This window comes from Pongo abelii, chromosome X, assembly GCF_028885655.2.
Source record: "Pongo abelii isolate AG06213 chromosome X, NHGRI_mPonAbe1-v2.0_pri, whole genome shotgun sequence".
Lineage (NCBI taxonomy): Eukaryota > Metazoa > Chordata > Mammalia > Primates > Hominidae > Pongo > Pongo abelii.
The window spans coordinates 71,327,640-71,342,684 of NC_072008.2; the positions used below are offsets into that span (position 1 = coordinate 71,327,640).

The 15,045-nt window shown below is 39.9% G+C and overlaps 1 protein-coding gene across 17 annotated transcripts in view; it reads right to left on the reverse strand.

Moving 5' to 3' along the window:
- Positions 1-281: 281 nt before the first annotated feature.
- EDA2R (ectodysplasin A2 receptor) overlaps positions 282-15,045 on the reverse strand; it is a 44,903-nt gene continuing 30,139 nt past the window's right edge. For 5 of the 17 annotated variants that reach the window (XM_063721094.1, XM_063721095.1, XM_024241086.3 and 2 more), the window contains 5 exons: positions 10,660-10,838; positions 10,033-10,118; positions 8,278-8,442; positions 5,408-5,499; positions 282-3,730 (listed from right to left, as the gene is read on the reverse strand). In XM_063721094.1, the coding sequence (XP_063577164.1) occupies positions 3,581-3,730; positions 5,408-5,499; positions 8,278-8,442; positions 10,033-10,118; positions 10,660-10,838 (672 nt within the window). In that variant the 3' untranslated portion in view covers positions 282-3,580. Of the gene's footprint in view, positions 3,731-5,112; positions 5,506-8,277; positions 8,443-10,032; positions 10,119-10,659; positions 10,839-15,045 lie in introns of all 17 variants that reach the window. The other 12 variants (XM_009234933.4, XM_054544673.2, XM_009234932.4 and 9 more) reach the window with 7 other exon arrangements.

A 15,045-nucleotide genomic window follows, 5' to 3' on the forward strand; every position in this document is an offset into this window, starting at 1 on the left:
TTTTTAAAACAGCTTTATTGAGGAATATTCTACATATTATAAAATTCATTCATAATTTCATGTATACAAGTCAATGATTTTTATTAACTTTATTGAGTGGAGCAGACATCACCATAACTAAATCTTAGAACATCTTTATCCTTTAAATAAGATCCATCATGCCTGTTAACATTTAATTGTTTTTCTCATGCCCATTCCAAGGCAACCATTAATCTACATTCTGTCTTGATTAGCATGCTTTTTATGGACATTTTATATAGATGGAATCATACAATATGTGGTCTCTTGTATCTGGTTTATTTTACTTGACATGATTTAAGGTTCATTTACAATGTATCATGTATCAGAAGTTCAATACTTTTTATTACTGAATAGTATTCTATTATATGTATATACCACAACTTTTTATCTATTCATCAGTTGATGGACATTTGGGTTGTTTCCACTTTTTGGATATTATAAATAATTTTTATATATTTTTATACAAGTATTGTGTGTACATATGTTTTTAATTAATTATATTGAGTATATATCTAGGAGTGATATTACTGGATCATACTCTAGCTTTAGCTTTTAGAGAAACTGCCAGACTGTTTTCAAAAGAGGCTATACCATTTTATAATTCTACCAGCAATATATGAGGCTTCTCATTTCTCCACACCCTTGCCAACATGTATTGTTGTCAAGATTATAGAATGTTAAAGACGGAAGGAAACTTGATTTTCCTATCTCTTAAATTAAATTATAGTCAAGTATAGCATTCAAAATTAAATAGTTTCTCTTTAGGTGGTCTCTTTAACCTGGTAAGATTATCAACACAAATACAGACCCTGAAACAGCAAGGCAGTACTCTTAACAGGTCTAGCTAGAATATGTTTGTATTTTAAGACATTACGATCAAAATGAAAACACACACACACACTCAAATTCCTAAAGATTTTGCAGACCTCAGAAGACGTGCACAGTTCCCTTAGGACCGTGGAACCCTGTTTGATAAGTATTAGTTTAGAACACAACAGTTTCTAGTAGATCCTTATCTCAGAGGAGAATATAAATGGCATAAACAATTTTAGAAAAAGAAAGAGAGCTTGAACTATAACCCAGATCTCCCGTGTGACAAGTCAGTGAATCTCATCACTAGTGATGCCATGTGCAATGATCAGAAACACATTTTTTGCTGTGCTCACTGAGAAAAGACACATGAGCAAAATGATTCACCAGGTTCTCTGAAAGTAGAGGAATAAACAAAGTTTTTGGATATATTTCTGTTTATTGGCCAATATGAAATGTTTGCAGAGCATCATAAACAAACATAGCCCTGCCAGTATCTACACATGCATATGGCTTAAGAGTTAACAAAATCTCTATAAATAACCCATTTATGAGAAAAAAAATAATTAAAATGTACCAATATTCAATGTAAAACACCGAAGACCTAGCTAGTAGGCTGGGGTTGGTAGAGAGGAGTGGGACAGGAGGGATTGTGATCTCAGTGTGACAAGGCCGTATGTTGTAGAGGGGTATGCTGTAGTGCCGAATCCTTTCCTAGCCTGGATCTGAGAATCTTGGAGGAAAAAAATTATTTTCCCAGACTCCCTCCTGTCAAAATCCAAGTCAAGGTATATGGAGAGAAAAACAGTAATCCAAAAAAAAAAAAAAAATTCATTCTCAGGAAATACCTCCCCTTCCTTACAAACAAAAACTACATTTCTTTTTTTTTTTTTTTTTTGGCTAGTTCATTTAGAGACAACTTAACTACCGTTTAGGCTCAATGTATGTTGAAAATGTTTTTATCAAGTGTACTTTGTTCTTCCACTGACCAATAACCCCTTTGTAGAAAGACACATAAAAGCACAGTGCTCAAAGAAACATGCCTCAGCATTGAAAAGTAAAACCGTAAAAAGAACTCTCCTGAAGCAAATACTCAACTATGATATTTGCCATGGCCAAACAGAAATTATAAAGATGAACATCCTTCACTTCACCTTTGCCCGAGATACCTTAAAATGCAAAGCCAATTGCCACCTCCAATTGCTGAACCTCAAAAAGTTGGAATTAAGGTGATTCTGGGTATGGCTTGGGCTGTCCACATAGCATTCATGCCATGAGCAAGCACACTGAAGAAGCCTTACTCTGTCACTTTATCATATTTTTGTTATTATTATTATTATTACTGTGTTACCATCATTATCTTTCCTCTAGAGCAGCAGTGTTAAATGTGGGCTTGAACCACTGCCAGCCACATGGCAACCTTTGAACACCTGCAGCCTGCTGAAGCCAAATCATCCTCTGTCTGGATATTATTTCTTCTACCAGAAGGTATAAACATGATCAGTGAAAGCCAGTGAGATAAGAATAACCTGTTGCAGAAAAACAAAAACAAAAACAAAAACAAAAAAACAGGAAACCTAAAGGTCAAGGCCTAAAACCTTGGTTACCACATATTTGCTAATACCTTTGTGGGGACAGGCTGCTTGCTTGGTACAGGCTTGTATTTCAATTGCTTCTAATCCTCAGTCTAGTACAATGGGACCTTTTTGCTTTTTCCCAAGTGCTTTTAGTAATCTGATCAATTGGTTGCCCCAGGGGCCCTTAATCAGTGTTTTGTAGATGGACGAACCCAAAAGATGTATTTAATAAAATTCTAAAAGCAAAAATCTTGCTGTAGACAGCACTCCTTTGCCAGAGCTAGAACCTGGTGATGAAGTGCATATTCTGCCTAATGTACTTAATAAACCACTTAATACTTGTGGGACAGGAACTAGCTGTACAAGTTTCAGACAGATTCTCAGATAATAAAGAATACAACCTCCAAGGAACTTGTTTTTCTCTGAGCATGAGATGTATATGTGGGAGCTAAAGGCAAAAAGACAATTGAGAAAGAATCAAAGGGGAACGGTGGTGAGAGAGCTGGGATTGAATTGATATTTCAATAGAAAGAGGCATACTCAGATGTCCCTTAATGGATTGAGGGCTGTCTTTGAGGGACTGCTGGGGGGTAGTCTGGGGATCCCAGGCCCCAAAAGGAAGATTACTTTGGCTCAGAAATGTTCTGTAAGGTTCCAAAATGGCAAACTTCAGCCCTTCTCCCTGCTGAGGGTGGTGAGAACCTCTAATACAGGGTGAGGCCCCTGGGATCTAGAGGGAAAGTGTTTGCCCTGCCTCATGCTGCAACGCAGCAGTCTGAGACATGAACTTGGGAATTATGGCACCAGGCCTCCCCCAAGATAGATATTAATATGTGTGTGTGTGTGTGTGTGTTTGTGTGTGTGTGTCTATGTATATGTGTGTGTATGTGTGTGTGTTGAGGAGGGAGGCAGTGTGGAGGAGCTAAAAGGGGAGAAGGGTTTGATTTTGTCCCTAAAGTGCTAGGTAGATGTGCCAACACAATTTTGAGAAGCTTACCTGACCAAAAATGCAGACATGAAAACCCTACCCCATTCACTGTCCTCTCTCCTCTTCTCTATAATCAAGTTGAGCTAGGAACATGTCTGGTAGTCCCACGAATGTGGAATCTGGCTTCCCAGACTACAACAGGGAAGCAAGAAATGCTCCAGATCAGTCCTGGTGAAATGGAGAATCAATCCTCTGGTGGGATGGGATAGGATATGCCCCATCTGTAGAGTATTAGCTCTTGTGGACACCACATTTCAGGCCCCTGCTGCTGTTGTGGTATATGAACAGAGTCCAGAGAGAACAACTGGGCAAGGCTGCCAGGAGCCCAATAGACCTAGGGAGAGAGCAAACCAAGTTAGAAACACGTGGGGAAATCTCACTAGCACCCTTCTTTCTCTACCCCTCCAAATATCATAGGTTAAGCCAATGGTTGAGAATGTAATAGCAGAAATACATTACCTAGATAGGGATATGACAATTCTACCCTATTCTACATTGGTGAAGACATTTATCCTGAAGATGGGTTTAGTTCTAAGCTCCACATACTTTAGAAGAACCTAAAGTGGTATTCTCCAGAGAGGCGGTGTCATCTTCAAGCCACTGCAGGGCTATCTTAAAGCAGAAGAAACTGATGAAGTCTGTCTGGCACAAGGAACAGAGCCAGGATGGATAGGCGGGTACTATAGGGAAAGCTCTTTCTTACATTGAGCTCAAACCCACCAGTCACAATTGTGTATATTGTAATATACATTGGGAAGTAGTCAGCACTCTGTCACCTCAAGTATGTGAGCAAGGACTACACAAACCCTTAGTCGGGATATTATAAAATGGACCCAAGCCTTGGAAGAAGAACTGGACTAGATAACCTTGAAGTCACCTAAGTTGATTGATTTGATATCAGTTATAACTTTCAAATTTGATATCAGTTATGACTTTCAAATATACATTTGTTCACGTTTTCTTAGGTTGGATGCAGGGAGCAGGGAAGTCATTGGGAGAACTGAAAATGTATTAACTGAAGAAATACAGAAGTGGGCACTGCAAGATATTTGGTTAGTTGAAAACTGGGAATCTACCTGCTCTCCTACCTCATGCTACATAAGCCTTTGAGAAAGTAACATTGGCTATCAAATGGTTGCAATGGTGGAGTTGGACCAACTCTAAAATGTAGCCCCCAAACCTGGGTTCTTGCCCAGTTCTAGCCCACTAATTTGCCCTGTGACTTTGAGAAACTAACTTTCCCTCTCTGTGTCTCAGTTCCTGCCTCTGTAAAATGTAAAATGAAGGGATATACACACAAGGTTTGTATAGTTATTAGGGAATGGAGGTTGATTTGAAATGTAGGGTTTCCAGATGACAAGGCTTGTATATTTTTTTCTACTGTGCTATGCTGCCTGCACACATAAAGGGGGATACCTGAATATGACCATTAGATAGTGGGGCCCTGAGAGAGCTTACGAAAGACCAGAATGGAGAGACTGGTATCATGACAACCTTGCCAGTTCCCTGACCATTGTAGACCCAGAAGTGTGATATCTGTCTGGCTTAAAAGTTTAGCATCACCACTGTTGCCCCTCCACCCACAAGTGTTCCTAGCTTGCTGCTGTTCCTCCACTCTTAGTGAACAGTAATATTCCAGAAGAGAATTCCTTGAGGCTAGCCCTTAATTTCTGTTTTGCTTTTTTTGTTTTTTTCTTATCCACCTTTCCAGCTCACCTCATTAGAGTTAAGGGCTGGGAACTTCAAAGGGCACATTGAGCTCCAGCCTGTCTCCAGTGCTTTCGACTGTGTTTCCCCCCAAGTTCTCAGCTCCAGTATAGGAGGCAGAGCTGGAAAACTTTTGCAGGTCCAGCTCTGTGCATTCGATGGGGCTGTGGACCCAGTGGGAGTGGCTCTCTGAGGCACAGGAGGCCATGGTAAAGGACTCCTGTGTGGGGAAGCCACTAGTCGAGCTGCAGTCGTCCTCGAGGATAGGGTTAAGTGGCTGGGTCTGAAAGATGCTCTCACTCACTTGGGACTCAGGACTGGTCTCCTTGCTGGGTGGCACGGGGAAGAGAGATTCCTCCTTTGCTGTTTTATCAGCCTCAAACTGCAGCAAACCTCCTGCAACTCGAAGCAGAAAGTCACTGGGTTACCCAAAAGCAGGGGCTCTTCTCAGCTGGGCACTGGGTACTGAGTACAAGATAGGTAAAGGTCCGGGAGCTGATTCTTTCCTTCCTTTCCCTGGGGTCTAGAGCACCTAGCACCAGGCTGAGGTGACACAGTTGAGAAACATACTTACATTCGGGTATCAGATTGAGGCTACCTGGTACTGGATGAGGAAAAATAATCAATTTCTCTAGAGAAAAAGAAACCTTTGTGGGAAACAGGATTTTGACACCATCTCCCTTGCCATAATCTTCATGGCCTGGTCTTATGTCTATGTACATTAAGATACATGGCAAACTAGACTCTGCAGATGGAATTAAGGTTATGGATCTCAAAATAAGGAGAGAATCCTGGATTACTCTATGGGTCCAATGTAATCCTGTGTCCCTAAAAGCAGAAGAGGAAGGCAGAGGAGACAGAGAGTATCAGAGAGATGTGGCATGAGAAGAACTCAACTCACCATTGCTAGTTTTGAAAATAGAAGGGGGCCATGAGCCAAAGAATGTAAGTGGCCCTAGAGGCTAGGAATGGCCTTCAGCTTACAGCCAGCAAAGAAATGGGACCTAAGTCCTTTAACTGCATAGACCTGAATTCTGTCACGTTTGTGCATGATCAAGCAAACAGATTCTCTCTCAGAGACTCCAGAAAGAAACACAGCCCTGTCAATATCTTAATTTTGGCATTGTGAGACTCTAAGCAGAGACCAAATTGAGCCTGCTGAACTTCTGAGCTATGGAAACTGTGCGATAATAAGCTACTAAATGTGTAGCAATTTGTTATGGCCATGATAGAAAAGTAATACCCCCTTTATGCATGGATCCGATTCAACATCAGGTCACAAACTGAGAACCTATGGGACTTGTGTTTGGCCTCTTTGCTTTGGTTGTGACTTTGCTTTTTATTCAAATTCATTGACTATGTTTAACACGATTTCATAAAAAAAAATCCAGATTTCTGAATTCTCTTGAAAATGTAGAAGATCTTGCAACATTAAATATTTCCATATGGTTACAAAGAGCTGGAGCCAAGTAGTGGGATTCCCCTTTAGATAAAGGATGTGCTCTGTAGTTTCCCACAGTTGCACTTTTCTCTCTTGCAATCTTACATTGGATCTAATTCACACATACATCTCACCCCAGTATGTGTGTAAGTCAGTGACTCCTGAAAAACAGTTTTCCAAAGTGAGAAAATGTCTAGCCTTCCTACCCCTTATAAAAACAGTGAGGAAATTGCCTGCCCTCATATTTCAAGCAGGTTACCACATTATTATCTTCAGGATAGAAGGAGAGTAGAAAAGGGTTACCCATCTCTCTTCTTCTGCGGCAGCTCTCGGATATTCTCTCATTTTCATCTTCTGGACCCTGGAGTCCAAATGCTTCATTGCTCATGTTTCATGTCCATGCACCCAGGGCCTAAGCAACAACTCTTATCTGGGACACTGCCCTCCAAAGTCAGAGACAGGAAGGTCTACCTTGAGTCACAGTGTCCCAGGAGCGAGCAAGAAGTAGACTTTGAGAAAAATCATAAAGGAACAACAGTGTTCACCGTGTATCCTGCAGCCCATGAAATGCTATATTCATCTCCAATTAAGCCAGGGCACAACCAAACATACCTCTTGGGCTTTTCAAGATCATCTGCTAGGCCCCAGAGCCAAACTGACCCAAGGTAAATTTACATTAGCAGGATCTTCCCACACAAATACTGCTGCTTTGCACACAGTATCCAGTGGGCTGAAAAGGAGTCCTGAGCACTCTTTTATCTAGTAAACTTTATCTTCCCCCTTATAAATCAACTTCATTCTCTGATCTGAGTTCCTGTTTCAGTGTCCCTGCCTAACTCTCAGTTCCCTTAATGGCAATGAAGCTGCACTGAACCTTCGTACTCTTGGCTGGAGTTCTAACTGTTTGCCTGGTTGTGACCAGCCACATTCCCACCTCCCCCATCTTTGTCCTCAGTGAGCTGGATTTTCTGTCCCACATTCTTGTCTAGTAGCTTAAGTTGTGCTTAGTAGAGATCACAATGTTACTGTGACTTTAAATATGATTTTCCATCTGGAATTTTGCATGGCCGTCTGATATGGACTGGGCTAGACCTCTTGGACATCAGTATTATCTGAGGGAAAAAGTTTAGGTTTGCCAACTACTCTGGACATAGGGCTTTCAGTTATCCCCATTTGTGAAGTTATTATACTGATAGCAGTGGCCTTAGACCTCAACCACTTTTATTACAGTCATATCTCAGATATAGCCGAGCCTCCCTCAATTCATGACATGCTCTAGAATTTATACCTACTAGTATAGATATAAAGAATTGGAAAAGAACCCAGAAATCAATAAATCCAATCCTATCTCTTATCTTAAAGATTAGGAAGAAAGAGGTCTGAAGAGGCTAGATGACTTGTCTAAGGTTACATGGTGATTTAGAGGTAGATGTAGAACCTAGGTCTCCCAATTCCTTTCCTGAGGGGTTTCCCACCATACCACGTTCCTTTTGAAACCCCTGAAACATAATGAACCAGGTCTTCTAAACTCTCAGGGTTGGCTTCAGTAATCTCTTAAGTCCCATGCTTTGTATTGCAGCCCCAGATACTTCCCCAGGCCAACAGAAGACTATTCACAGGTTTTTCAAGCATGGTAGAAAAGGCCCATTGTCTCTCAACCCCAGAACATTCCTCTCTTCTGCCAATAAGAGCCTGTTCCTGATTCATGTGAAACATGAAACAGCCACCCTTACCACGCTGGCAATGTCTGTTGAAGAACTGCTTGCAGTAGAGGAAGAAGAGCCCCAGGAAGGCCAGGGTAAACACCACTAGCAGGCTGCTCACCAGTGCAACAAGTGTGGCCTCCTGAGGGGGCACTGTGGGTGCATCTGCCTCCACTAAGCTCAACTGGAAGGCACCTGTGAGACAAAAAAATGGGGGAGGTCAGTTAGTGTGGGCAGTAAACAGTCACCCTGACCCTGGACCTGGACTTCCTCAGGCTGTCACCCTTCTCCCTAGGGCCTTCCCCAATTAGGGTGGCTATGCTGGTTTTACTTCTTTCTAGAGCAGGCAAATTATAAAGAACAAGGCAAAATAATTTGTATATACTGCTGGTATGTACAAATTAGTACAATTAATCGAAGATGCACATATCCTGTGATCTTTCTATGCCACATCTAATTATATAATCCAGATCAATGGAAACAAGCTAAAACATTCATCAGTAGAGCACAAGATAAACAAATCATGATATAATCCTAAAATCTTACATTATTATATAGCACTTAAAGGCCTTTATGGATCAATATAAATAATCTAGAGGGGAAAAAGAAAGTTGGAGAAACAGAACATATAGCTTGATATCATTTCTATAAAACATTATACAATACACAATAATAGCATATATTGGTTATGAATATGCACATATATCACAAAAGAACCCAAGTATTAAAACATTAGTGGAGAGTATGGCAGAGGCATAGCGCTCACCAATTATCCACATACTCCCATGTATTTCCCTTATACCCTTGCAGTAAGGCCATTAGAGTACTTCTGGCCAATGAACTGTGAGTTGAAATAACATGTGTCACTTCCAGACTGAGGTAGTTAAGAACCTGTATGTCTCCTCCATCTCTTCCCCTGTGTCATTGACCTGGAAGACATATGGTCTAGAATGCACAGTCAAATGATGTAGGAAGGCCTTTGCATAGTAAAAAAAATAAACTTTTATTGTATAAAGTCACTGAGATTTTGCAGTTTGTTTGTTACTGTAGCATAGCCTACCAACAGAATACATACAATTTCAGGATAGTGGTTGTATCTGAGGAGGTGGGGAGGTAATAGGACTCTGAGAGAATCTAGAAGAGAATTCCATTATATCTGTGGAATCTTCATTCTTTTAAAAAATCTGAAGCAAATATGCAAAATGCTATGATTTATTAACTTTGGATAGATGCTGGGTGATTGCATTTTAATTTTATATTTTTCTGCACTTAAAAATATTTCTACATGTTTGAAAACTTTCATGATTTAAAAAAATATGTCAATAATTTTAAAATAGTAAGTAAATAGATGGTAGACAAAAAAGATAGACAATCAGATAAATGGATTGGACCCTAGTTCTTCATTCAGCCTCTTACAAGTCCTCAGCCCTAGGGGCTCCTATATACTTTGTATAATAATAATATCTCATATGTTTACAAATATTATAATTTGTGAAGTGCTTCCTAATATCCATTTTATCATTAGACCTAGACACCCACCACACAAGGTATGAAGAAAAATGATTATCATGACTCACCCTTTTTTCACAAGTGGGAAATGAGGTTCAATGAGATTGAATGATTTGCATAGACTTGCAAAGATAATATGTTGTAAAACCATAATTCTAATCTGATTCCCTTGCCACTCTACTCTACATTAAAAGGTATGAAGGGATATGGGGAGTCTTATCTTGCTGCCACCCAATGGGATGAGGAGAAAAGGGAAGAAGAGAACTGGGTACACACATTGAACCTCAGAGGTGGGGGTCTGCTTCGTGCACGGGATGCACTCTTGGTCCTGCAGGCCTCCAATGCGTGTCTTTCGGTAGAACCTGTGTTCAGAGCAATTAGGAATGGCAGGGTGATCAAACAAGCAATGCACTTGAACCAGTTCTTCCTGGGAAAGCAGCTCCTAAGAATCTTGCCAACCTGAAAGTAAGTGCCCACCCCTCATTCTGAGTTATCTGCCTCTGTGTCTTTTTCTGACCCAGAGACCCAGACACTCTACTTCTTCCCCCATTCATGACACCATGTAGCCAAAAGGAGACCTAATTCCACAAGAGAGGGGTGCACGGCTTTGCTACCAAGTACATCGTAACTTCTTTTAAGTCTACAGTGAGATTTACCTTGAACTTTGGTCTTCGGCTGAGAGTGATGATGAAAAAGCTGTCAAGTACTCATCTGTGACTGACAATGTGCTAAGCACTTTATAGAGGTATCTTGGGAAGACACCGCTTCTCTCTTCTGGGAGCTTAAACTGAATATTATGTTTATAGGAAGAATATTTCAACTAAGTTCTGAGAGGTGAGGATGGGAGAAACCTCCAACAGCTAGAAAAGCCCAGACAAGCTTGGTCTCATAAAGCAGGCTCACCTGGGCAAACAGTCCCCACAGACAGCATTAGAGGTAGCTGTGCAGTTGACCTTCTGAACACGATTGATGACAGCACAGGTGATGCAACTCTGACATCTGTGGTGGCCCCAGCTGCTTTTGTACCTGCGAGGAGGGCAGGCTGTGCAGTAGGCATCTCCACCCTCTCCATAACCACAATCCTGTAGACAGATGGGAGTTGTTAATATTGCTTTATAGGAGCTTGGAGATGGGATCACCTGTACATGAGTGGACATGTATAGAGTAGTATTTTGCAACTTGCAACCCCATTACTAAGTCATAAAACCAATTCACTAGCTTCCAGCCAGCATTGAAAGATAAAATAGAATGAAATAGAATAATAATATCAAATATAAGAGTACATAGAAAGAAGTAAAGCTAAGTATTTGTATCAGTCAGCATAGGCTATGCTGCAGTATGGCAAAAGTCAAACCCTAAATCTCAGTTTCTTAAAAGAATAAAAGTGTATTTCTCAATCATCGTATTTGCCTACCAGGGGGTTCCTGAGGACTCTGCTGTACATCATCCTCAATGGGGTACCCGGGGTTACAGAAGCTTTACTTTTCTGCTTTTATGATTGAAACATTGTGAACTGTGTACAAGCTCTTAAAGTTTTCCCAAAGAAATGACCCATATTGCTTTACTCACATGTCCTTGGCCATACACATCACATGATCATTAATAACTACAATGGGTACAAGAAAATGCAATTCTACAATGTGACAGAATGTGGCGAGCTGAAATATTTGACAAATAGTCATAAGCACTACCCACATCAGTACTGTTTTATAAAAGTTTTACAGATAAAATGCATGAAAGTATATACTGGGTTGTGATAAAAAGTTATTTCTTACTCTGGGTCATGGTAAAAAATGTTTGAATGCCAATGGTATAGATGAGAGGCAAACACTCTAGCTGGCTCTTGTCTCAGCTCTGGTACTAACTACTTTGGCCGTATTCCTTACCCCCGACCCCCAGTTTCTGGGCATCAGAAGTCCCAACACTGAGGAAATTGGAATAAATGCTCTCTAGAGATTCTTAGAGCTGACAGCCTAACTTCAACAGGAACAAGGCTCCTGCCTGATACCAGTCACAGCTCTTTCTCAAAGAAACAACTCTAGTTGTGAAAGGATATTAATTGTATGCTAGTTGTAGCAGAAGCCGGCTGGTTGTTCACTTAACCTATTCTTTATTTCTCCTGGGAACACCATTAGCCAACATTGCTTAACCCCACTGCAATGAAATGGGGGCATGTGCATCATTTCTAGCCAATGAAATATGGATACTAATATTGTTTGCCATTCCCAGGCCTGACTCAAAAACATGTCCTGTGTGATACTTAAATTTTCTTCATACATTCATTTTCCAGTGCATGCTGACACCCCTGGAAACCTTGGAATAAATATATTAAGAATGATAGTGGAAGCCAGATAAAACGGAGGAGTAGGCAGCTTCAAGCTCTTATGCCCCTACAGAAACATAGAAAAACAAGCAGGAACTGTCATAATCAATGTTGTCAGAACTCTGGAAAACATTCAAAGGCTTACATCAACCATGTAAATGTTAAATCAAGAAAAAGGTCACTTGAAAATAATGGGAAAGTTTTCCGCTATTTTTGCTTGTACTTGTTACATCCCTCACCCCAGAGCAGTGGCAGTCCTAAAGTAGTGGAAGTCTTAAAGTAGCCTCAGCCTGTATTCCTAGTGTGAGACTTCAGTACCTGATTCCAGAGTGAGCTAAGCAAAACTTATTGACAAATTACTGTGTATGTCTGTCCTAACCTCTTTGAGGGCTATTTGAAGGACTGATATAAGGTATTTATGTATGTTCCACTCGATTGAGAATGCGGATTGGAAAAGTGATGGGCACTGTTTCAAAATGCTGCAAGGCAAACTAACAAACCACAATGCCTAGGGCAATGATTATGGATTAAGACATAAAACAGACTGTCTGAATCTGGGAGCAAAAGCTGGGGGAGGTTCCTTTAGAAATAAGGACATTCAAAAGTATCCACATGGAGGAATTTAGAAAGGTGTGTGCATACAAGACACATGCTCAGAAAATACTAGCGGAGACCTAAAGCTTACATGTCAGGCTGATCCCTAAGCTAAATGCACATCTGGCTAACTGTTCAAGTAGTTCCCCAGCACAGAGCCAATCTAAAAATGTGAGAATAGTGTGTGACTATTTTTTCTTTTGGTTGTTGTTGTCATTTTTTAACTTTTAGCATTCAATGAAATTGCTGTCCAAACATTAGCTGAACATGTGCTAAATTAACATAGGTTTCAATGACGATACATGACAAAAAATAGTCTCTACAAAAATAGTTTGGAAAAACACCTAAAAAAATGGAGTGCTAGCCTAGGCAACACGGCAAAGCCCTGTCTCTACCAAAAATACAAAAATTAGTTGGGAATGGTGGCATGCACATGTGGTCCCAGCTACTCAGGTGGCTGAGATGGGATGATCACTAGAGCCCGGGAAGTGGAGGCTGAAGTCAGCAATAACCATGACACTACACTCCAGTCAGGGTGACAGAGCAATACCCAGTCCCAAATAAAGTAATAATAATAACAATAATAATAATAATAACAACAACAGATGGACTACTATAGCCTTCAACAACACAAATCTAGAAAACAAACAAAACCAAAACCAAAAATAAAACAGGAAGAGGGGGAATCTGACTTCCAGAGTTACTTCATTACAATACAAAACTGCCCAGTTTTTAACAACAAAAAAATAAATCACACAGTGTAAAAAGAAACAGGCAAGTGTGGCCCATTCGAAGGAACAAGAAAAAGAAAGAACTGAGACTATTCTTGAGGAAGCCCAGACATTGAACTTAGTAGACAAAGACTAAAAGAACTGTCTTAAATTTGCTCAAAGACAAACATGGGCAAAGAACTAAAACAAATCAGGAAACAAATGTATAAACAAAGTGAGAATATTGGTTAAGAAAAATTGTAAAACAGAACCAAACATGAATACTGGAGCTAAAAAGTAAGATAAATGAAATGAAAACTTCACTAGAGAATTTGAGTAGGTAAAAGAAAGAATGAGCAAACCTGAATGTAGGGCAATTTAAATTATCAAGTCTGAGGAGAAGAAAGTAAACAGAACATAAGGAATTTGTGGAACATCATGCAGGTGACCAATATATGCATTATGGGATTCCCAGAAAAAATAGGCAGATGGGGGACGAGAATGAATATTTGAAGAAATAATGGCTTAAAACTTCTCAAATTTGATGAAAGACATAAATTTACCCATCCAAGATGCTCAAGAAACTCCAAGCAGAGTAAACATAAAGAGACCCATGCTGAGATACACTATCAACAAAATGTTTATAGCTGAAAACAAAGAGAAAATACTGAAAATCAAGAGTGAAATTACTTGTCAAGTAAAGGTATTCTCGATAAGATTCAAAGCATATTTCTCATCACAAAGTGCAGAGACTTAAAGTCAGTGAGATGACATGTATAAGTGCCTAAACAAATAAACTGTCAACCAAGAACTCTATATACAGAAAAAAGTTCTTCAAAAATAAAGGAATAATTAAAACATCCCTAGATAAACAATAGCTGATTGATATCACTAGACCTGACTACAAGAAGAGAGTCCTTCAGGCTGAAATGAACAGACAACGGAGAGTAACCCAAAGCCATGCAAAGAGTAAATATCTCTGGTAAAGGTGATTGCATGAAAAAATATTATTCCACTTATATGAAATATCTAGAATAGGAAAATTTGTAGAGATAGAGAGTAGAGGCTATCAGGCACTTTGGGGAGGGGGAAATTGGGAGTTATTGCTTAATGCCTACAGAGACTGTATTTGGAGTAATAAAAAGTCTTAGAAATAAAGGGGTGATGGTTGCATAACATTGTTAATGTGATTAATGCTGCTGAATTACACACTTACAATGGCTAATACAGCAAATTTGAGATAATATATTTTACCACAATCTTAAAAATCATAATGCAGTCTACCAAAAACCATGAATTGTAAACCTAAATGGGTGAATTGCCTGGTATGTGAACTGTATTTTAATAAGGCTGCTTAAAAAATACAGAGCTCCCATAAGCCTGGCTTCCTGAATGGCTGAGAAGAATCTTCCTACTCCCCAACATGGATTGGAGTCACATTCAGGAATAAACCCTTAACTTGTTATGTCACCAAACTTTAGTATTTGTTACAGCAGTTAGTATTACCTGAACTAACATTTAAGTTATACTTTCCCAGGAGTTGGAAAAAGTGAGCATCAGGCAGGCTCGAAATACTCCTTCCATTCTGCCCCTGTGTTTGCCCACTCAGGCTTTACTCAATGCCTTGCAACCTCACTCACAATGATCCCATCTATGAATAGG